At 51.9% G+C, this 23,056-nt stretch overlaps 3 protein-coding genes across 3 annotated transcripts; 1 reads left to right on the top strand and 2 right to left on the bottom strand.

The window, feature by feature from the left end:
• Positions 1-7,022: 7,022 nt before the first annotated feature.
• Positions 7,023-8,090, top strand: AAH1 (adenine deaminase; the record flags this gene model as incomplete). The annotated part of the gene is made up of 1 exon (XM_053196810.1): positions 7,023-8,090. One exon carries the CDS (start codon positions 7,023-7,025, stop codon positions 8,088-8,090), a length of 1,068 nt encoding a protein of 355 aa, XP_053045737.1.
• A 3,440-nt stretch (positions 8,091-11,530) lies between these two features.
• Positions 11,531-13,775, bottom strand: N0V96_001206 (uncharacterized protein; the record flags this gene model as incomplete). Its single annotated transcript, XM_065756166.1, has 2 exons — positions 11,531-13,616; positions 13,684-13,775. 2 exons carry the CDS (start codon positions 13,773-13,775, stop codon positions 11,531-11,533), a joined length of 2,178 nt encoding a protein of 725 aa, XP_065615406.1.
• Positions 13,776-19,635: 5,860 nt separating this feature from the next.
• N0V96_001205 (uncharacterized protein) lies at positions 19,636-20,511 on the bottom strand (the record flags this gene model as incomplete). The annotated part of the gene is made up of 1 exon (XM_053196812.1): positions 19,636-20,511. One exon carries the CDS (start codon positions 20,509-20,511, stop codon positions 19,636-19,638), a length of 876 nt encoding a protein of 291 aa, XP_053045739.1.
• Between the last annotated feature and the right edge of the window lie 2,545 nt (positions 20,512-23,056).

The following is a 23,056-nucleotide window of genomic DNA, read 5'->3' as shown; positions in this document are numbered from 1 at the left end:
CGCCAGGACTCCCACGTCCCTTGTTTCTTTTCCGACTTTCTGCCAGACTGCCACGCTTCTGACGTAGCATTGGCTCCGTCACGGCGAAGTAGCCTCGCAACCGTCATGTCACAGACTCCATACGGGCACGGAGTACGGAAGCACTACTCTGCACGTACACAATACACAGTAGACTGCGACTGGGCGGGTCGCCCTCAGTTGCTGGGTGCTTTATTAACCCCACCGTCATCTAGATATACCTACGGATATGCCAACGGTACATGCCTCAATTCATCGTGACACATGGGCACTTTGCTCGGTCAGTCAGCCGAGGGGAGCAAGCCGACACGGCCAATGGTATGGCCTCAACCTCTCGGGTAGTAGTCGATATTATCGCCGTTGCGCAAGATTTGATCTCGCCAACCGCGTCTTCCCGCACTGGAACGCTCCGCATCCGCCATCGTGTGTCGAGAACTGGTCAATTGCCCCGGGCCTCGTAAGGCCCTGTCCTTGTCAAAATATGCTCCTGCAGCACGCAGTGCGCTATTGCACAGGCTTATTTATGAGCTAGATGAGCTAGGAGGGAGAGGAGAGGAGACTACCTTAGCCTGCAGTATGTGAGTGAGTGCGCCCCTAGCCTCTCCTGGGAAAAGTCGTGCCGCAGGAGACGATCTCTCCCCTCCTGATGGCCTTCTTAAGAGGACCACCACTCGCGTGGGCCGGGGATGCATCCATTAGCACGCCGCATCCCACTTCCCGAAGCCCATGCGCCCGGTCAGGTTGCGTGTACGTTTCTGCTGTGTACCCCGGCATACAACGGCCAACCGCACGCTCATCATATCCACGACAAGCAAACACAAGAAGCAGATGAGGTTTCCGACCCCTTGGCTTGCTTGGCTCTGTACTGTACTGTAGCCGTGTGGCGCATACGACCGCACACAAAGACGATGGGACTCGCACTGATTTTCTGGTGTTATTGCGCTGCACACGACGGCCAGCGTCGTTCGACTGTGTGATGGAAAACCCAGGCACAAGTGACTCCCATGTCAAGTAGAACTAGCCATTCCCGCCATTCAACCCCCGAAAGTCTCGACAGGGCTTGTTCACCATGGGGCTGGGACGTCTTCCGCATGTTGCGGGTACTTGGTACGAATACCACATTGGCGTGGTCGGACCGGGTTACTTCCCCACAGGTCCGCATCAACAATTGCATCTCCAAGGTTGTTCTCACAAACATCGATATCCCTTCTATTCTTTTTCAACAAAACCCTTCAACCGTCCAACGGGCCGAAGCTAATGTCTAGGCCCGAGGTTCTCTCAGGATAGGGGCAAAAAGTAACTATATCGCCCGATTGTAAAAGCCAGCGCTTTGCTTTCTTCAGCTTCACTTGGTAGATAAGGATTCCTAATCATCCTTGTCAGCACCGCATACGTCCTTCCTCTGCCGTAGGTTGCCGTACCACCGAACAGTTACCAATGACGATTGGCGCAAGTTCGGAGAAGTCGACGCTTCTTAGGTTGGTGGTTCAGCTATTCTCATTCACGGCCTCTACCTCTACCTCGGAGGTTCGCAACTTGGCTAGCATTCCCGAGCCACGGTATCCGTAGAGGGCTGCGTGACGAAAGCGCAGATCAGTGGCAGATGGTAACACGGCAGGTGGTCGCGTACATGGTGCGGGTGTACAGTACAGAAGCAGATTGGATCCATTTCACGACTCGCAGCATTCCGGCCGGGACGGTATGTTTGCAGCAATGTAACGCGATCCCCGAGTCGTACAGCACCTCTTCAACAGATCGCCGCCATTGATTCCGTGTCAATCGCAAACAAGAGGATTTGCCTGACCAGGGCCATGGGTACTGCGAGCACGCAGGGGGTCGAAGGACAAGCCCATGTCAGCAAGGTTACAGTATCGTGTCAATCGCTTCAAGGCCAGAACTCTTCCACGGAGGAATGCGGACGACGACGATGGAGTTGCCGACGTTTGTCACACGTCTGCGCTTGTGCACGCGACCGACAGTTATCATTTTGACTCGGTACGAGGTACGCAGTACAGTCACGATAGGACCCTCCTCGACTACGCCATCCCTTGTCAACCCCTTGGTCGATATTGGCTCTTGGTGCCGCGGATTAAGAGCATAAGCTATAAGCAGGACTTTTATCCTAAAGGGGCCGTGGAGCCGACGCATCTGATCACAACCGAATGCCGAATCTGCGGATAGGTAAGATCGGCTCCGCACTTTTTTGCACGAATATTAATAGCCAAGCTTTGGAGTTTGGTCTATGACGGGTTTCCGCCGTCGAGTCAACTACCAGCAGACAGTTGCCACTCTGGTGTGGTGTTGAACCGATTTGCTACATAAATCATCTATATCAGAGTTCTGCAGAAGCCCAGGGAGACCGTGTTTCCTCTCGGGAGAGTTGTCAAGAACTATCCACAACGGACCGCAGACTGAATGTCGACGGCGCGATTGGCGTACCTGGCAAGCTGGCTCGAGCTCCCAAGGCTTGTCGGCCCATATGAAACATGACAGCCCGGAGTGGTAACTTGCCAGGTTCCATCCGCGAAGCGAATCTGAAGTGCAGTTTATCTGAATACCACTGGGTGATAACCGAGAAGTCTACTATGGATGCTGCGTACACTAGCACGCCAGCATGACCTCGACGGAGCTCTGTCGAAAGTAGCACCTTCTCCGAGCCCTCCTCACCACCTCCTTCTCACCTCCATCTACAGTCTACACCCTCTTGAGGGGCACCGAAACGGACCATGTGCAACGCAGGTTACACTACAAGCATTGTTGCAGCAACCCAAGTTGCAGACAAGCCCAGGCAGTAGACTCGGTCAATCACGGTGCTCAGGAGACGCCATCAACCGGCCTCTGGATTCGAGGTGCCATTCGGTATCGCCGCCGGGAGGGAACAGCTCCTGGGTAGCGTGATGGGCACCAAGTGGCAAGCAGAATGGTGTGCAACCCCGCAAAGAGCAAAGTTATCTGGTCGTTCCGGCTGGCAAGTCCTCTGCCCACCTGGAATCATGAGACTTCTGTCTTTTCAGCAAAGTTATCCACCAATCCGACCATCGTCACCTCGCCTTGGTTGTTGTCTGTAGACCGTCTTATGGGCCATACCTAGTTGAGGAGACTGGACGAGGATACACCGGAAGTTGGTATTGTCATGTCACACGAATGTAACCACCGACAAGTCGAGGGCGGGTGCTGGCAATATCGCATTGCATAGCTTAAACTTGGGAAAGCTCACCGACAGAGACTAAGAAGCAGTGTGACGATGGCGGCAACGACCGTAGACGCACCTTCTTACGCAGTACTGTACCGTCAGCCGCGGCTTGCTACGGTATCAGTAAGACTAGCTGTCAATGTCCGGGCCCAAGACACGCATGCATGTTACGATCCACCGATTAGCTTCCGCTGGCCAGGCAGATTGGCAGGCTATCCGTATTACCTCGCACTCTTTCCCGAAGCAATACAACGTTTGGAAGCAGTCGACTGCTACTCGTGTTTGTCTTGAGTCTTGATCCGTATCCACGCTTTCGAGCAGCGGTGCGGAGTGCCTCCAAACAACTGGGTCCGGCAAAGGATGCGGAGAGGATAGGGCCTGTGGCGGCAGTCATTGGCAACAGGCGGTCAACAAGCCGAATGAAACAGCACTGTCAAAGAAGCCCTTGCTAGCTTGCATGAAATTGGGTCTGGCTGGTTTGGCGGATCCCACATTCCTGCCAGCGGGAGAGGGGGAACACCTACGGATACATGGGTAGTTAGCAAGCAGCTTGACAAACCGGAGCATCATCTTCACCCGCAGGTTAGGTACAGGCACGGCGGGAAAAGAGTACAACGGGATTGCTTCTCGCACGCTCGGGCGCGTCAACAGGAAGCCTGTGTCCCTCGTGGCCCAAGGTTGTCGATCTCGGAATAAAAAGGTTCACGGGCGCATCCCAAGGCTTTGGATAAGGTAGGAAGATGGAAAGTCTGACAGAAGAGGTGGTTGCCCTCTTCAAACGGACAGAATTAGAACAGAGAGGGCGGGCAGCGGGCATCAAGATGCAACGGGATGAGTGGTGACTGGTCGCGCGCACAAGCATCGGGCGCGGGCGCGCGGAAACGGTCATGACAAGCTTAAAAAGACACAACGGATGAAGGGACTGAAGGTCAGCGGGACTCCATTCCAACCGCCATTCCATCATCTCACCCACCTGGACGTTGGAGCTATTCCTGTCGATAAGCTTTCGCGCACGACTGGCGGAGGCTTCCCTTCTCGCTTGGGAGATCGGTGGTTGCGACGACTCACGTCACAGGTGCCATGGGACAGCCCGTGCCAGCATGGATGGGGCTGATAATCAAGCATCTCAAGGGCCAAGAGACCCTTTTTGGAGGGAGGGGCCTCACGGGCTAAGACTAGGAACATTCCTTGGCTTGACAGTTCGGAGCAACAGCCTGAGGGGGCGTGTTCGGCCGTGACCCAACATCTCAGCTCCTTGTGATGAATATTCGTACGTACATACACTGCGGCGGCGTACGAATAGCGCTGGGAAGTCTGGGAATGGTATCATTCAACTCTCTCGGGTCCCAGTGATGCGAAGCAACACTAATGTCCACCCAGTATGGATATCCCTTCGTAGTCAGCCATCCCGTCGGCTGCTGCCTCGCCCGGTTCATCGGCGGCCACAAGACGGATCTGAACACCGAATCCCGGTCGTTTCTGCGGGTTTTTTTTGGGGGTTTTTTATTTTCTTCTTGTTCTTCCTTCCATGGTCGCCCCCCTCCTCCAAACACTGGGATGGATCTCTCTTCTGATCGGCTGTCGAGGAATGTCCAGTTGACGTTGAACTTTCAGCTCCGGGATGATCCCTACCGAGAAATCCTGGGAGCGGCGTGCGGCGCCACCACCTGCCAGCCTTTCAGCGTCCCAATGTGGGAAATAACCGGGGAATCGGCAGGTTTCTGGATGTCTCTGCGCTCTGCGACAAGAAAAAGCAATGCCAGAAGTCTAGACTTTGGAAGCGGTTCAGCGGCAGGCGGCAGGCCCTTTCCGCCGCAACGGGGGAGAGCATCCTTCAAAGTTCATAGACCAGACAGCCAGAGAGGGGTCTCGCTGGAGCCAATGAAGGTGGGCGGAGTGCTATACAGATTGGGTTTCGAGACCATCTAGACGAGTTCGAGGACCGCGCCAGCCCGCACACTGCTGGCCGTTGGCGGACCGCTGAAGAAGAAACAGCCAAACCAAAGCATGATACGGGATGCAGTCTGGGGCACAATGTCGTATGTGGCGGCCGCCTGGACCTGTCAGTCTTTGAGAGTCTGTGAGGTTGCCGTTGTTGAGGTCTGAACGTACATATGGCATGGGGACAGGACACTGGGTGACTGGTAAGCTGGCGGTCACCTCGCGTAGGCCAACCACCCAGACTGGTCAAATGGAGAAGATTCCATTCGCGGACAACTTGCTCATGTCTGTCTGTCAGTCAGTCAGTCGAGGCTACACGTCTCATTGCCACTGCTACTGCGACCGCGACTACGACTACGACTGCGACCGCACCCTCCGGCTTCAATCCTGCTTTCTTGCGACAATGAGGTGCGCCGGGTCGCCTCTTTCCGACGTCAAAGCTGGAGAAAAGAAGGGTAGGATCTGTGATTGTGCCTGTCACTAACAAAGTATTGCTAGCCCAATTCCCGATTCACTGCGACATCATCGTCGTGACAGGCAGAATGGGAGGGAGCTTGAATTTCTTTGCGGAGCTTGTTTCGTCGATGGTCATATTTCGTCCAATGTCATTCTCCCCATGTCCCCGATGCTACTACTCTTAGCCCGCTTCAAACATGGATATTTCAAACCATCTTGTCGTTCGACGGCTTCGCTGGTCGTGCGTTTAATGCCGCAGGGTGCGTCGCGGGCCCGAAAAATTGGGCCACTCACTGACGACAGAGCGCCCTGGGAGGGAGAGAGAGAGAGAGAGAGAGAGAGAGAGAGAGAGAGAGAGAGAGAGAGAGAAGCGGTTAAGCTGCTGGAGACTTTCTTGACCACCAGGTTGGAGAGAGAGTGGGAGTGGAAGTGGGAGAGAAGCGTTCTGGCGAAGGCTCGCCTCCGGATCCGTGGCACGGGAAGTTTCTTGATCAGGGAAAACCCTTTTCACAGGGCCTCGTTCTCGCGATCTCTTGCCTTGTGGTCAATGCTGGTCGTTTTGGAATCTTTGTTTCTCCGAGAGCCGTGAAGGCTCACCGATTGCTACTCTATCTCTCTTTCTCTGTGTGTGTTTGTCTTTTCGGTCTCTTTCGTATTATCAGCCATCACTCAATTGTGTCTAAAATCCCTTTGTCATCTTGATGGATATCCCGGGGCTAACAGCGTTAGCCAGAACCACTTATACTCGGTCGGAAGCCGGACACAGTCAAGCGGCGCAAACGAAGACTGGGCCGAACCTTCGCCGTCTTCCGCTGCAGAAAGAAACACGGCGCTCGCCGACAACGAGGGGAACCTGATAACGTAAACCTGCGACTATGGAGACAATTTCGGGTCATTGTCACCAAAACGAGAGGCAAAACGTAAAAAATGAAGTGAAAAAAATCCAATGATATGACACAACAGGGATAAGAAGAAACTTTTGGTGGCAGATACCAAGCCGTGCGTTCGTCTACAAGACTTTCCTTCTAGAAGTTCTCCAACAAATCTATTTTTGTTCGTGAACGACACAAAAGGCAACGAACGCAGAAGCCATCGAGGTTTTTTTTTTGAGCAAACTTTTTTAGGTGAAACATCTTCTTTCAAAATACACCTCCCCATCTTTTGCGACTTCTGTCTGGCGCATCACATCGCATTGCCTCCAAACTTCATCCCATCATTTGTCGTCCTCATCTCCAGAGCCGACGACGACCTCTCTCGCTCCATCTAGAGCATCTCCAACCAAACGGCACACAGACTCTGCAACTTCAGACACCTGGGCCCCCCTCCTCATCATCCTCAACACACTCACACTCACCCCACCCACCCACACGCACACACACACACACACATTCACGACACCCATATCCCGCCCACGATGTGCAAGGACGGCCTCCACGACTTCCTAGTCGATCTCCCAAAGTGTGAGCACCACATTCACATCGAGGGCTCCCTGGGGCCCGAGCTGCTGTTCCACCTGGCCGCACAGAACAACATCACCCTGCCCGTCGACAAGGATCCGGCTTTCGCCAGCGTCGAGGCCCTGTACGAGCGGTACCGCAACTTTTCCTCGCTCGACGACTTCTTGCACTACTACTTTATCGGATTCTCCGTGCTCCTGACCGTCACCGACTTTGAGGAGCTGGGCTATGCCTATCTCAAAAAGGCGCACTCGCAAAACGTGCGTCACGCAGAGGTGTTTTTCGACCCGCAGGCGCACACGTGCCGCGGCGTCGCGTACGAGACCGTCATCGAGGGCTTGAGGCGCGCAAAGGAGCGTGCGCAGCGGGATTTCGAGGGGTTGACGGTCGAGTATATCGTCTGCTTCTTGCGGCACTGTACCGTCGAGGACGGGCTGCGCATGTTTGTCGAGGCCAGGGACGCGGGCCACTTTGCCGACGGCACGATTGCGGGCGTGGGCATGTCGAGCAGCGAGGCGCCGTACCCGCCCAAGATGTGGACGTCTATCTACGACGCGGTAAGGGCGGCGGGCGTGAGGGCGACGGCGCACGCGGGCGAGGAGGCGCCTGCCGAGTGCGTCGTGCAGGCGCTCGACGACTGCGGCGTGACGCGCATCGATCACGGGCGGCGGTCGGCGGAGAGTCCTGAGCTGTTGGCGAGGTTGGCGCGGGATAAGACGCTGTTGAGTCTGTGTCCGATTTCGAATGTGGTGTTGAGGGGTGTCAAGGAGATGAAGGAGATGCCCATTCGGGAGTTTTTGGATCAAGGTGTGCGGTTCAGCATCAACAGCGACGACCCTGCGTATTTTGGAGGGTATATCCTCGAGAATTACTGTGCTGTGCAGGAGGCGTTTGGGTTGAGTATCGAGGAGTGGAAGGGGATTGCGGTGGGGAGCGTGGAGGGAAGCTGGTGCTCTGAGGAGAGGAAGGAGGTTTTGAAGGGGGAGATTGAGATTGTTGTGAAGAAGTATGCTGGTAAGGCTTAAAGGGGCTGGAAACGGGGTGTTGCTGAGCGTGTGGAAGGAGGTCTTGGATGGTTGGCGTTTGGGCGGGTGTCTGATTTTTGGATGAATGAGGGTTTAAAGCACGACGTGATGTCGTTGTCTACCTTGGGATGACTTCAACGAGTGTTGTTGCATTGGTCTCCCTTCAACTGGGACCATTTGGTCGGAAGGATCAAAAGGGGGGTTTGATGAAGATACCAGAATGACATAGGATTAGATAGTAATTCGCGGTCAAGGACTCGTAGTAAAATAATGAAAACGAGACCGCACCTTTCAAGATTCGACAGCATTCATTGTGAACTGTCCTGAGACTTCCATGCTTATTGTTGGCGTATGCTGGCCTTGTACATCGCGAAGCGCCGGAAAAGGGGTAAATCTCCCCCTCTCGTTGCCCAAGCGCTCGCGAGGTATCCAGGTGAGCTGTGCTAGTAGGATGTCTGGCAGCCAACACTTGCGATGTAAGCACATCAACCTATTTTACTTGTCTACGTATGGAGCTACGCTTGATGCATGACCGGCAGGTGAACGAATTGCAGCCTCTCGACGATGTTGACAAGTACTTTCCGAGTTACTTGGTGCGGTTCCTGTCGCCCCTTTTTCACCTCGAGCGATGGTGAGCTCTGGATCAGAGAAACATCGGCACACTGGCTGCGACGCCTTCAAGAATCTGTGAATATGTGTTGATTGAGGTTGTGAAATACTACTAGCTAATTCAGAGGTGATTTGAGTGAGTTCGCGCCGCGGTTCGCGCCTTATGCTCTCGAATCTGTTGAAGGGGGGAGGGTGCATATCGCCGGCCATGCTACAAAGAGTCTCTAAGAAAGTATCTTGCCGCAGTGCTATTGACATTCTTTGCATGGTGAACCTTTCCAAGTTCAATTAACTATCCCTGGACGTTATTCAAAGGTGCACACTCCTCTGGATTTCTTCGTAACCTGCTCGGCTTCTCTCGTTCGAGCCCACTGTCATCTGCATCTTTAAATCGCCATTCCTTGTCGCTGAATAACTCGTTCATGACGACGCGATCCCCTCTAACTCTGGTCATGGTATAGGTCAGGGTAGCCAGATCTCGACATAGCAGAAACAGAACAGATCCAAGTCTCCGTCTGATAGGCGCTGATATCTCCAGCTGCGAACTCAGAGACAGCCCTGCGAAATTGTCATCTTGTCAAGTTCCCAGCAAAGCGAAAACCCTATCCTCTTTGCATGGTAGCACCCATGAGCTCGGAGAGCATTGGAATCGTTCCTCTACCCTTTTCTTCTTCTCCAGCGTTGTCCAGTAAGCCCCTCAGAATTCCCAGCGTCCTCGATAGATTCGACCTAGATGAAACTAGGTAGACTATGACTGTGTACGAAGCACACATTCACCTCTTGACTGGGTTCAGACGAGTGACATCCCATTCCCACTCTACATCAGCAACAATCGGAAGAAGAGACCTTAGGATTCCTAATCTGCCATTATCTACAGACTCTAGGGAAGCATTTCGACGTTCCTTGGAATAATAGTGTGATGACAGAAGGTAATCAGATCGAACTTTCCCTCAAAGACAGCGCAAAAAGCGAATAAGACATATGCGATAAACATCTAAAAGGCCTCTCAAAAATGAACGAATTGGCAAAAGAGTTGATCCCCCCGGTGGCGAATGGGGACTACATCTCTTGGTGCACATGCTGGGACTCGAACACGGGACCTCTCAAAGCCTTCACCGAGTAGGCTTGTGGACTCGAACCACTCCACCACCCAGCCAGTTTTGACCTGACCCCCAAATGGGAGCGCCTGCTGTGCTGGTGACAGGAAAGGATTCGACGAGGCCTATATGGGTCTTCCTGTGTGTATTCAAGCGGCGGGTGGCAGGTGGTACGAGGCACGTGGAAGGTTCGAGCCGGGCGGTCTGGTCGCGTCTGCCTGACCTGAGCCGCCTTCCCATACACGTGTCCCGTAACGAGAGCATATATCCAAAGGCCATGAATCATACCTAGCTTCTCGAGCAAAGAAGCTAGCAAGTGATTCATCTAAGGCAGGCTCGGCGCCCATTTCCCGCAACCGTGGCTGTCTAGCAATTCCATTGCCTACTGGCGATCTTGAGAGCCTGAAAGGTAGGTAGGCAGACACCAGTCAAGAGTTGAGTCCCCGATCTGAATATCAAAGAAAGGGGTGATATTAAGTACTTGAACTGCTTCCCCTGCTATCCTACGAGAATGATCATTGTCTGTAAGCGGAAGTGCTCACAATGGCAGTTAACCCAATGAACTATTAACAACCTTCACTTATCCCTTGCGACGAAGATGAGACCAAGATTCAACGGAACAGAGACATCCTCCGATTATGTATAAGCCAGTGAGATCCTATCTCTAAATTTCGTATTGTAGAGAACCAGAGTAATGTGACCTGAGGATTCTCCAGTCTGCCTTAGGTAGGTTATCCAGGGCCTCTTAAAGCACCGCCTCAGTGTTCCATGAACGCTGTAGCGCAAAGATGGTATAGTATCTTGCTCAATTGCTCCACATCAGAGCGAGAGAAGAAGCAGCCGCAATTTACAATATAACGTAAACATCAAAAAGGGAGCCAAACAACCTCCGAAAAAGACACCAGTCACATCAACCCAAACAGCAAAGAGTTCACCCCTCACCCCCCGGTGGCGAACGGGGCTACATCTCTGGCGCACAAGTTGGGATTCGAACTCGGGGTACTCTCGTATGCGCCAAGTCTGTCTTCGAGTAAGGCTGGTTGGCGTAAATGATTGTTGACCATTAATCGTTCCACCACCCACGCCACAGTTTTGACCTGACCCCCGACCTGAGGGGCGCCTGCTGTGCTGGTGACGGGACTGGAATTGAAGGGGGTTATATAGACTTGCCGCCTACCTAGTGTGTATTTTGTTTATTCAGGTTGGGTGGTTCGAAGAGGTAGCATGGGCGCATGGTGGTGTGGAAGGTATAGCCGGCCAGCGCACCTGCCTTCCGGGTGCGTGATTGATGGTGACAACCGAGTCGAGGCTGAGCATGGATCACGAGGTCTCTCGAGTATATCTGTAAGCTTTTATGCCTCATCGTGGCTCACCTCGCTTTTTGCAGGCTTCACATCATTCTCTCGACCGCGAACTCTTCCATGATCGTTGTCAGGGTTGTCAGGGGAAGGAAGATCTCTCGACCCTAGGCCAACGACCATCAACCCCTTTACTGGAGGCGGGACTACGTACTGACACGATTGAGGCACGGCCATGATCAAACTGGTGTCTATAAAACTTGGTGCTACCCGACGTATGTGTACAGCTTCGTTGGCGAATCCAATCTACAAAACATCTATAGCCACCCAGCGAAAGAACACATTCCCGTCAGAAGCTACATTCGTGACTCGAAATCGTGATAGGTACTGTGCGCCTCCATCGTACAAGAATACTTTCAGGGCAATTCGCCCGCTATCATTCCTGTCCCCTCCCAACGCCAGTCAAACCCCCAGCAAGACCCTGCATTCTCCTTCCCAACAAGTCGTCCGTGCTCTTCAGCTTCACAAGGCTCGCCCCCGCACTCTTACTCGCGCCCCTTGCGCGGCCATTCTTCTTCTTGCCGCTCGCATCGGGTACAATGGACTCGCTCTCGTCCATGACCTGCGGCTCCTTGGTCAGGGTATTCTTGCGGTTCGCCCTCGTCATGCTAATCTCTAGCGGCCTATCCTCGTCCCCGCTTGACTCGACGCGGTTGTGATGCCGGCCCTCACTGTTGCCGTTGGTTATCGGTCCGCCGCCGACGCGTCTGCGACCACGGCTCTCTCGTTCCCGGACGGCGTCGGCTGAGGCAAAGATCTCTGTGATCCATTCCGCTGACCTCTCAAAATGCTTCCATGCTGGCGGATACACGGTCGGGAACTGGAGGAAACCGTGAGAGATGCCGGGAATCAGCATCACCTCGGCGACGTCCTTGGGGTTGAAGACGGGCTCGAGTCCATCGCCGAGGTCGGAGCGCTCGGATTGAGCTTGGTCGAACATGGACTCCTTCACCTTGCGCAGGCGCGCTGAGAAGATGACAGTGTCGTCGACCAAAGGGTCTCGCTCGCCGGTCAGGAAGTAGACCTTGGGGAAGCGCGCGAGGAGGGAGTCGGGGGTGAGGACAGGAGAGAGGAGGTAGTCCTTGCTGAAGTCGGGTCGGTTGTGAGGACCGATATAGAGAATGATCATGGCGCGCATCATCTCTGGCGTGAGCACGCGATCGTTGAAATAGGATATCATGGAAGACATGGCGAGGCGAGTTCGAAGTGGCTCGGAGTGATGGGATGCGCTCTGCTGACGCTTGATATCCGGAGCTGGGGATTCTGCATTGGACATACTTTGTGGACCGCCATGCGAAAACTCGGGATGGGGACTAGCGAGCGCCTGTTGCGAGGCGATCTGGGCCTCCTTGGCTGTCAGTTCGGTCGACTGCTTGTTGGAATCCTCCTCGTCATCACTGTGGTGAGGTGTGCCGACGAGGTCGTTGTACTGCATGCTTTTCCGTCTGATGATCGACTGGTTCGTGCTTCTCAGCCTTCTGTCCTTCATCAGTGACATCTGTTCGTCTGACATCCAGTTGCCAATGTTCATATCAAGTGCTGGGTAGAACAAGACCAATCCGTCGGGCAACGGCAGATCTCCGGTGCTCGAGTAGCGACGCATGGGCACCGATGTTCTCTCCACAATCATGAGAGTTGTTGCCGTGGCCAAGTTACCACCAGCGCTGTCACCTGTAAGCACGATTCGGGGTGTCTCTCTTCCAGACATGCCGATGCATCTTCCCTTGCTTCGAACGAGTGTCGTGTAGACGTCGAAGCACTCGTTCAGGGCAAAGGGGTACGGGAATTCGGGAGCCTTTTTGTAATCCAAGCTAAGAACTGGCATACCAGTCTTGGACGCCCACGCGAACAGCTTATCATCATTGCATCGAGGATCCATGGCGACGAATCCACCACCAGGGATATCCAGAATGATTCTGCTGTGTCGCACGAGGTCCGTCAATGGGCCATCAAAGTAGAGCCAGGCCGACACAGGCTCCTTATAATCACTACCAGAGGGTCGCGGAATGCGAATTGCGCGCGGGGGCCAGCGGGAAAAGCGAGGCCGCATGAGACCCTGGAAGAATTTCAGGTACGGCGTCGTTCCTTTATCCCAAGACACGCGCAGATGCTCGACAGTCAACATGCCACGCACCTTGCGCACCTTTTCATCGGCCTTCTCGGCGGCAAACATGTAGAATACGGAGAAGACGATGCTGGCCAGATCGCGAAGCCACTTTGCGCGAATCTTCATGGCAGTCCAAAAGCCGGCATCCAGAGCAGTCAAGATCCATGTTGCGCGGAAGTAGGTGGCGTCGTACATATTTGACATGGGTTCGGGACTCGCAAGGCCGACCAGAGTGCTAAAGTGTCGGGCCGCGTAGAGGTAGATCATGGTGACCACGACGGTCTGCCATGTCGTGAGGCGCTTCGTCGTGAGCTTGGAGAAAAAGCGAATGACGGGGGGGCCATGGGGGTGTCCTCTGCAAGAGATCTCGTCAGCTCTTATCACGACAGCATTTGCACGAGATTCAAGAAGTCGTGTGTTACCTCAAGATGTATGCCGACCAGAAAGCCAGCACCGCCAGCACCTGAAGGCGGCGCGATTTGACCGACGGCCGTCCCAGGACGTGGTCTATCATGGCGACTGGTGTATGCTACGATGAACACCAGAGCAGTGTACAAAGTAGGGGAAGGAAGAAGCAGTAGGTGTTTATAGATTCCGTCACAAAATCATGGGAGTCTAGGCACCGAGGACAGCCGGAGGCGCGGCTGGCCAAGCGAGCAGCGCAATACCACGAGGTTGTGGCTGGGGGGTAACAATGGATGGCGTTGAAGTCGTCGACGGGACGGCGCAGCGCGAGTAATGCGATGGCTCCAGGGCTAAAAGGCCATGGCAATACGTCCCAGGCAAGCTCGGAGAAGCGCTTGGCGAGCACGGCGGGCGAAAAGGTGCAGCGACGGACGGCTTGACACCGCGGACCGCCACCCGAAGTTGGACTTGGTTCGAAATAGAAGGCCGGAGAGGTTCCGGTTGTTTTGGATCGTACACGTTTGGGGGAGGGAATGGTTGTACGTGGTGGTACGAGGGGCTAGGAGCCGAAGATGATGACAGTCGAGTGCTTGGAATGAATGACGATATGTTCCGCGACGGATATGGCGGAGAGGAGTAGTAGAGAGTCGAGCGAGAGCTGTCAAAGAAGACTACAATGGGAAGAGGAGCGGTAGCAGCAACAGCAACAGCAACGACAACAACGGCCGACGTTGCTCGTGAAAGAGGGTCCTTGACCAGGGTACCGGCGGCACATGTTTCAATGTGAAAGCGGTCGAGTGAGTGTACTCTGTGTGTGGTGTGTGCCTCCCCGCGTGGGCTCGGTTCAATTGCTGGCTTCTGAGGTGAGATGGTGACGTTTGTTTGGGTTTGGGCGAGAAGGGCAGCTGACATGTGAAGAGGCCCAAACCCACCCGCAGTGTGGGTTTGGCCTGGGTGCTCGAGTCAACCCGCACGGGGTACGGATACCCACTACTTACTTTTGTACGAATAGCCTGTACGCAGCAAGTACGGAGAACCTTGGAGGGGCACGCGGGCAACTGCGGCCTCCGCCGCTAGTCCCCTTCGAGACCCACCCCGGATCCGACACCGAGGATGTCCAATCATGCAACGCCGGTTGGCTCTTCTAGCGCTGTTCCCTTACCGGTTTCACTGCTGGCAGCTGCTGAACCGCTGTCCAACTCCACTGAAGATTGCTGTCCTGCAGGCAGGGCCCTCAGCCAGGGTTGCAGTGTAAACCGAATGGGTTACCTAAGCACCAAGGTAGACCTGCCTCTGCCGCCTATCCCCGGATTCGGTAGAGTTTTCTCAGGAACGCATTCGACGTCCACATGACGAGTCACGAGCACCCGGAATCCCGACGCAATCCGGTATCGTGGACAACGCCGGCACCCGACTTGTCAATATCAATGGAACTTCGATATTCCGATTGTGCGTACTAAGACAACACTCCGATCCGAGACAACGACTAGGTAGCAATTGCTTCTTGCAGTATCATGGCAATGACCCAAGATGTTCAGTCCAACGCCTACTTACGGAGGTCCGGTAATAGCACCTTCGTCAAGATGTCGTCTCAATGTTTTCACGCTGCGAGCACAAAGAGGCTCTTTCGAGAATGCTGCCCTGTCACCTTCTCGGCGCATCAGTCCCACACTGCCAGTCTTTGATACAGTGTACAAATCTGCTCGCCAGGCGAAGCGGCTTCGCCACCACTCCTCGATTACCCACCATCACGTCAGTGTATCATTCGTCAAAACTTCATGCATGAGATACCTCCATCGGCCATGCGGTTTAACGAGGCAGATTTGCTGGTTGAGCAGCTCATCAACCAGGTCACTGTGATCAGCTTAGCTACGTTTCAGGCCACAAATACCCTCTCTCAGCCTGATTATGTCAAGCAGGTAGATGGGGAGACGTATAAATCCACCATGACCACCATTTCGGCGTCATTTCTAGTCAAGCAGACGGCTTATGACTCAGGTGAGCTTTCTAGCTCCTCCATCAGAGATCGATGAAGATACGCAAACATCAATTACTTGACACATCATGGACCTGTTCCAGTACGACGGGGAAATCCTTCCGGTTACTTATGCTTCATCCTGGATCCACCGGCGAGATATCCTGTGATATCTTTGGAGCAAGTCTGGACTCCGACGGCATTATCCCCTACGAAGCCTTATCATATGCCTGGGGCAGCATCGATGTCTCGGCCTCCATCATCGCCAACGGCAAGACCCTCTGTATCACGAAAAACTTGTTCACTGCTTGGACTTATCTCCGAGACGACCATGTAAGCAAAGTCATGTGGATCGACGCTGTCTGTATCGACCAAAGCAACGTCGTTGAGCGAGGTCACCAGGTCGGACAGATGGCTGGCATCTACAGAGGCGCTGAACAGATCATCATATGGCTTGGCCCGCCCACACATGGGACGAACCTCTTGCTGGGATGCCTCAAAGAACTACACAAAAGCTGGGCCCGTCAGAAAAGCCGAAACAGCCTTGTCCAGGTACAAGAGCAATGGACAAAGATACGGCAGAACTCGGGACTTGACCAGGCTGTTCTCATCAATCTGCAACGGAGGGGACTTGTTTCCCTCCTCGGGGAGACTTGGTTCACGAGGATATGGGTTCTGCAGGAAGTATCAAATGCACGGGCAGCTTCGATCTATTGTGGGAGACGGTCCGTTCAGGCTTACATGCTCAATATCGCTGTGAAGCTCGTCGACGTCGTCCTCGACGCCGGACGCCAAGCTGTTCTGGACCTTCTTCCGGACTCCTTTACTCAGAGATCCCCAAGAACGTTCTCCTCACCTTATTGCAAAAGTTTCGAAACAGCAAGGCGAGCGACCCTCGGGACATGGTATACGCCCTATTAGCAATAGCGTCCGACGTATCGCAGAACGACTCGGGATCACTACTATCGCCAGACTACTTCAAGACTGAAGAGCATCTGGTGCAAGTCCTCAAGACATACCTGTTTCTCGATTTGCGATATTGCAGAGATATTCCCGAGCGAACCATGGTATTCTTTCTCGAAGCACTGCCTCGACAAACAGCGGCGGTACTCCACAGCGTTTTGGTGGCGGGGGTCACGAGCCACATTCTCACGCTTCTTGAGAGGGGCAAAAAGTTCACTGTCAGTAAGGCCGTCGTTGATGAAATTTGGAAAGAAGAAGGACTGGGAACTACAAAGGTTCTCTCTAATCTAGCTCAAATTGAGCATCGAAACTTCCACTTCAGCCAAGAGGGCGTAGAGTCGTCGTTTCAGTTTTCCGATCTCGCAACTACGCAAAGTCTTTTGAGCCGTTTTGGAGAATGCATACAGATCAATCATCCTCTTGCCGTAGCCTTGCTACGGCGAAAAGACGGCAGGGATCAAATCCTCATGTTGCTGACCAAATGAGATAAGCCTTCTATTCCATTAACGCAAGATGGATTGACCGCGATAGTGAAGGTTATCGATCCGGCGTCGTTGCAAATGCTTCTCAAGAAACAAACACATTCTTATCAAATAACGGAAGTTCTTGAAGAAGCTTCCCGCAATCGGAAAGAGGGTAAGATCATCCCGATACTCCTCGATTCGGTCGGCGATCGAACCGAATTTGAAATGAGTGGGTTGCTGTGGTTGCTGCGTTTTTTTGACAAGAAGGAATTGATGTTGCTGCTTGTTTCATATTTCACAAAAGTCAGTATTGTTGCTTTGGGACTCCCTCCTGATGAGAGTGCCTGCTGGTCCACTGAGTTGGTATCCGGCCTAGGCTCACTTAGCAACCGGAAGAAGATCGAATACATCAGAGAGAACACGGATCCTGACAAGAGATTTGATGTTGCGGCGATCAGAATGGAGGCGGAATTCATCAACGGTTTGTGTGTATATACAACCTTTGACTGGGTCAGTTTGCATACAAGCATGCTAAGACGTACGATACCCCTTGAAATCATCGGGCGATGACTGCTATCATGAAATCTACGTACAGATGTCACCAACTCCAAGTGGAATATCTAGATATAAGTCATCATCGAAAGCGAATGATGGAGAAACTCTTTTGAGACCACCAGCAGTTCATTAAAGGTAGACCGGGATCAAAAGGATATACATGGCGCGAAATCACACAATTAACCTTAGTACTCAAGACACTAGCTCTATTACTGTAATATAACTCCCGACTCGGGCCATCGGATTTGCCAATTCTGGGACAACAACAAACAGAGTCAGTGGAAACCTCGAAAGCAAGGCGTTAAGAGAGAGCTGAAAGCTAATAAACCCTTCGACCAAGGCTTTGCTATTAGCGGTTATTAGAATATACGTAAACAGGTCACAACTTTCGGTCGTAACAAGTTGATAGGTATTTATGTTTTAATTTCTACCTTTGCTGATCGCTCGGGCGGTTCTCGATATCTTTTACACGGTATTGATAAAACAGTATCAGTGGATACTCTCACTGCCTCGATAGACATCCGATAAATATAAAGCCTGTTTATTTAACCCTGCCTTCTGATAGAGTACTTCCTGAAGTAACGACCTCCAGTCCGTCCGCTTGAAATACAGGAGAGTCAGAATCTAAATTGCCGGTCTAGCCTCGGTTTTGAGTACTGTGTATCAGTCCTACGGCATCCGAACACCTTTCAAGTTGCTAGACCGAGCCGACCTGATTTACGTTAACCGTCGTCTTATAAGAGATGAGAGCAGGAGGACGAACACCCAGTGACCAGTTGGGATCAACATATGCGTTTGTCTTGCAAGTATCCCCAGCGTTCAGCCAATAGCAAGTAATCCCTGACGGGTTTTTAATCAGGCAGACACTCAACCTCTGTGTTCCGCTGTTAGATAGCTGGAGTACGCCTTGCTTCGAGTTCAGAGAAGGAGCGGCGAAGTTCGCGTAGCCGTTCCTGAATGAAGCGACATGGATTCCGTTGGACTGTCGGCTGAACCAGGAGCGCTCCCAGTTCTCAGATAGGGTGGCGCCCTCAACGCAGGTTGAGGCTGCATTGATAGCCGTTGCCAGAGAAGAAAGAATGAGAGTGTGTTGTAGCTGCATTTTTGTTTTGATTTTTGAGGATGCAAGACGACAAGTTGGTGTTATTTGGGTTTGTTGTCAACTGTGTTCCTTCCAGAGAACGGCGGGACAGTATTTATACTAGAACTTCTTATACTTATGTATTACATAGAGCTATTCTATATTTCCGTCTATGACGTGATCCTATCTGGTATTCAGCGGAATTGTCGGATGCAATGACTCAACAGTAAACGATCAACTTATTAATAATTTATTTAACTCAGGATAGAAAATCATCTAGCAACCGTCCAGTAGAAATAATGCGTCTTAGGTCATTGACTCTACACTAAAATGCATAGCACTCAAAGTCAGAAAGGACTATATCACAGTTTTAAATCAAATAGTTTGTTGTGCATTGTCCGCAGTACCCCTTGTATTTATTTGATATTACCTCCAACCTTCAGCTACTATCCTAGTCATTGATTCCGGCGTTACCTTGAGCCAAGTAGAAGAGGAATAGCAAGACTCGATCCCTGTTTATGCACACCCAATTCCAGGCGGAGATTCTGGGGCCCGCCTTCACAAACTTTACGCCGTTCATGTTCCAAGAGCCGCCGCGACTTTGCAGGTTCTTAGGACCGGGACCACGGGGGCCGGCAGTTCGCGAGCAGCTACGGTCAACATTCTCTTGTCAACCGTGACACCAAACTCCCCAAGTATTGACCCATAAAGGCCCAGCGCCGCCGCCCTGCCACGCTCAAGCGAAATAGCGTTTGCACAGGAAGAGCGGCAGGCAAAGTCAAGCATTGCTGTAGTCTCGTCCCCAGTGAGCTTGGAACGCCGTAAGGCAGGTCCCGTCGGACAGAAAGGTCTTTGCTATTGTCCTTAGTGGGCACGCCTAAATAATACCAACATCGTCTATGTAAGTAGATAATGGCACCACTGGTGGTGTCTAGTGATATTTTCTGATAGCTGACAGATATGTCTTGCCTGACTCCGACAGTTCCTTCCCATTGTTCTTCGTGGGAAGCCATGCTTGACCAAGGCCACCTCCATCGGTGTAGGCATAGGCCATGACATGTTCATTGTTCTCAAACAGATCGACAGCATCCCGGATCCATTGGTTGATTTGAGTCTGCTGGGAACAAGGAGTAAAGCCTTGCTGGTCGTAAACGCAACCGAACTCAGTGATCCAGATCGGCTTTCCATAGGTCTTCCAATAATAGTCAATGTCGGCTTGCACACCTGCCATGTCAGGCTTGTAAATATGGATTGCAGTAAAGTCCCACGAGTGCAGTAGAGAAGCGGCGTTGAAATTCTTCAACCACTTCTCATCCTTTTGCATGCACATCGCAGGACTGCCGATGAGCGATCCCTTGCTGCCGTAAGGAGCAATTCGATTGTTCCATACTTCGACAGCGTTGGTGACCTTCATGTTGGCAGAAGTATCTTGGCCCTTGCAGTCCGGCTCGTTGAAGCCTAGGAGATATTGAGGAGTCTCCGTCAACTTCCCAAAGTCTGAAAAGCGCTTGGAATCATGAGGCCCGTTCTGACCATTTCCCCAGAGCATCGAGACGCCGACAACTCCGGGGACTGAGTGAGGACTAGGGGTCCAATCATACCACCAGCCAAGATGTTCTTTCCAAAAGGGTACAGCATTGCCGCCTGCAGACCCAGCTTTCTTGCCTCCAGGAATGAAGGGTGCAGCACGCGGAACGTTCCTGGCAGCGTTCGATGGGATGATGTCGGGAACATCGGCGTAGGTTGGCTGAGTAGATGCTTCAGCAGCGAAAGCCAAAGCAATGCCGAAAATCTTGAGCGACACCATGATTGCTCAACTGACGGCTTTCGAGTGGGTAAAAAATGACGAGCAGAAACTGCAAGTTGAATTGATGCCGGTAGAAAAGTGATTGGGTAGCAACTAAAATTTGCTGAAATAAAAATTGGTAGGATTGCTAAGACTATTAAAAAAAAGCTTGTCGCTGTGTCATGTCACGATTGAGAGGATTCACAGGGTTTCTAAGAAAGCCGAACTTATATACGGAGTACAGAAGCCTCCTTAACTAACCTAAATTAGAAGGTCACTTTAATAAGGAGTTACCTTGTCCGCCCATGACCCAGTAAGCCGGTATGTCCGATGAGTAGCAAGCAGACGCCATGATTAGCATCCAGAAATTGACTGAGGGATGCTGGAATACTCAGCTAGCAACACGGGAAATAGAAGACGATATGATATCGAATGACTGTTTTTGGTTTACGAATTACCGTAGAAAGAAATAATCAACACCATGGATGGGGTATGTCACGGGCAAAAGTCAACTAATGTTTCTTATGAATTTTAGGCCGAGGCGTCCCCAGGACCCGCTGTGCCTATTAGGTTTGTCGATCTGAAATCTATAGTACATTATGGAAATACATAGTTCCTGAGTCGGTCAATTACTATCCGTAATTCTAAGCCGAATGTATTGTATTAAGATAGCTAAAAGAGTAAGGGGGATTATATATCGACTATAAGCATTTAAGTCCATTATTATCTAATTATACTGTATAGGGCTGTGCAATTTGCTACCCATGTCCAATAATACATAGGAAGGATCGATCGGCAGTATGCTTTCAAGGGAATTTTAGGCAGCAAAGGTAGATTAAAAGGAATTGTCGGGTTTATGGCGACTATAAATTGCCGGCGCTTAGGTCGGCTTTATATCCAAGAGTTAATTGGCTGTGCATCGTTGGTAAAAGCTTGAGACGGGCTTTTAAAGCTGCTTAACGGATATAGAATTGGCCACAAGCTTACCTTAACGATTAGAGCTAGAGGCTAGGTACTGAGTCTAGCATTTGGAACACAGTTATGGAAAGCTACATAGCTCAAGGCGATCTATGCGGAATTTGTGCATTGCTTGCCAGGGGTTAGAGCTTTGAGACCACCCGGAAGACCATTTCAGCATGAGGAAGCAACGTAGGCATTCATTCGACGAACCACAGAGATCCGGAAGAGCCACTGTGCGACCTATTTCGACTTCGGGATTCAAATCTCACCTTCAGCCCGGACGGCATTGTTGCCGCTTTGGAGTAGTGTAATGATAGCGTGGTCCCTCTAGTGTTATTGTATTACAAAGAAAGGACGGAGATTTCAAGAGTGATAGCGAAGGCTCTACGGTCAAGAATTCAATCTTCGCCAGCGATTTGTGATCATATCACTGCACGATATCGTCGCTTCGATTTGACGGGGAAAGTTCTTTCTGCACTTTTGACCGTTCTGTCAACAGACCAGCTTCTTAAATTTATCAAGAACCATTTTACAACTGCAATATCACTCGAGCTACGGTGGAAGCATCTCGAATGAATGATGATCATGGGCTCAACAGCCTGGTCCTTCTTCTGACTCTGGCAGATTGGGGACGGGTTGTCGCGGCGCCTTCAGTCAGGTTGCAACCAGATGACATACTCTCAAGTTTGGCCTTCTGTAGCGACGAAGTTGTAGCTGTGCTTCTTCCTCACCGCAAGATTGTTGAACTTAGACTGCAGTGGGAGCTCTTGGAATTGGGAATCTCTATGGCCAAGAATGGTAGTCATGATGGTTTAGATTGGGAGTACATGGTGAGGGAGAGAGACATTTTGATGAGTATGAGGGAAATGCTACGGAAAGAGGCATTGATCAGACTGACTGTCAAGTTTGATGACGGGCGTACTTCGAGGACTATCCCTATCGCTTGGGGAGGGTATGGGTCGGAGGGGAGCAAGTGGAAACGCATTTTTAGCTGTACTTGCAAATTACCCCATCGGACGTCGTCAAGGGATAAGGATGCGTACTTGCCATAGGAGGCATTCGTGGTTAACTTTGACTGAGAGAAATTTAGGATCATCATCTTCTTCTATGATCATTCAAAGTAGACAGACGACTGTGAAGCAAACTTCTGTTCGCGGAGAAGCTGAATTGGCGATGTCAACACGCGTCTGAAATTTGATCCACAGTCTGGATAACGCAGGCTCCTGACTTTTGCCTGCTCTTGAAATTACATATTATAGATAAACTGCAGATAGAATTTGAGTGGCATGTAGTTCGCTGAGCTCAATATCTCTCTTACACAAGGTACCTACGGTAGGTGCTGCCGCCATTCTGCAGTCAATGGGATCCAGGTAGCAGTGGGCATTTCTGTTTCAAGACCACATCGGCAGTTCGTCCGAGCCCGACCGAGATCGGAGGGATATCCCCGGGCTACAGCGCACGTAACACCGGGAAAGAGTGGATCTGCCCCTCCAAACGGTGCAAAAAGTGGGAAAATGCGCGCCTTATCGATAACATGTTTGACGAGTCACCTCTGTGCGTGCATGCGCGAACGGCCCAAATTTTAATTGACGACTTCTCTTTAACA

Source organism: Colletotrichum fioriniae, assembly GCF_027942845.1.
Source record: "Colletotrichum fioriniae strain IMI 355084 chromosome Unknown scaffold_1, whole genome shotgun sequence".
NCBI lineage: Eukaryota > Fungi > Ascomycota > Sordariomycetes > Glomerellales > Glomerellaceae > Colletotrichum > Colletotrichum fioriniae.
Note: the sequence above shows the minus strand (reverse complement) of the source record. Positions and strands in the feature narration are given on the sequence as shown.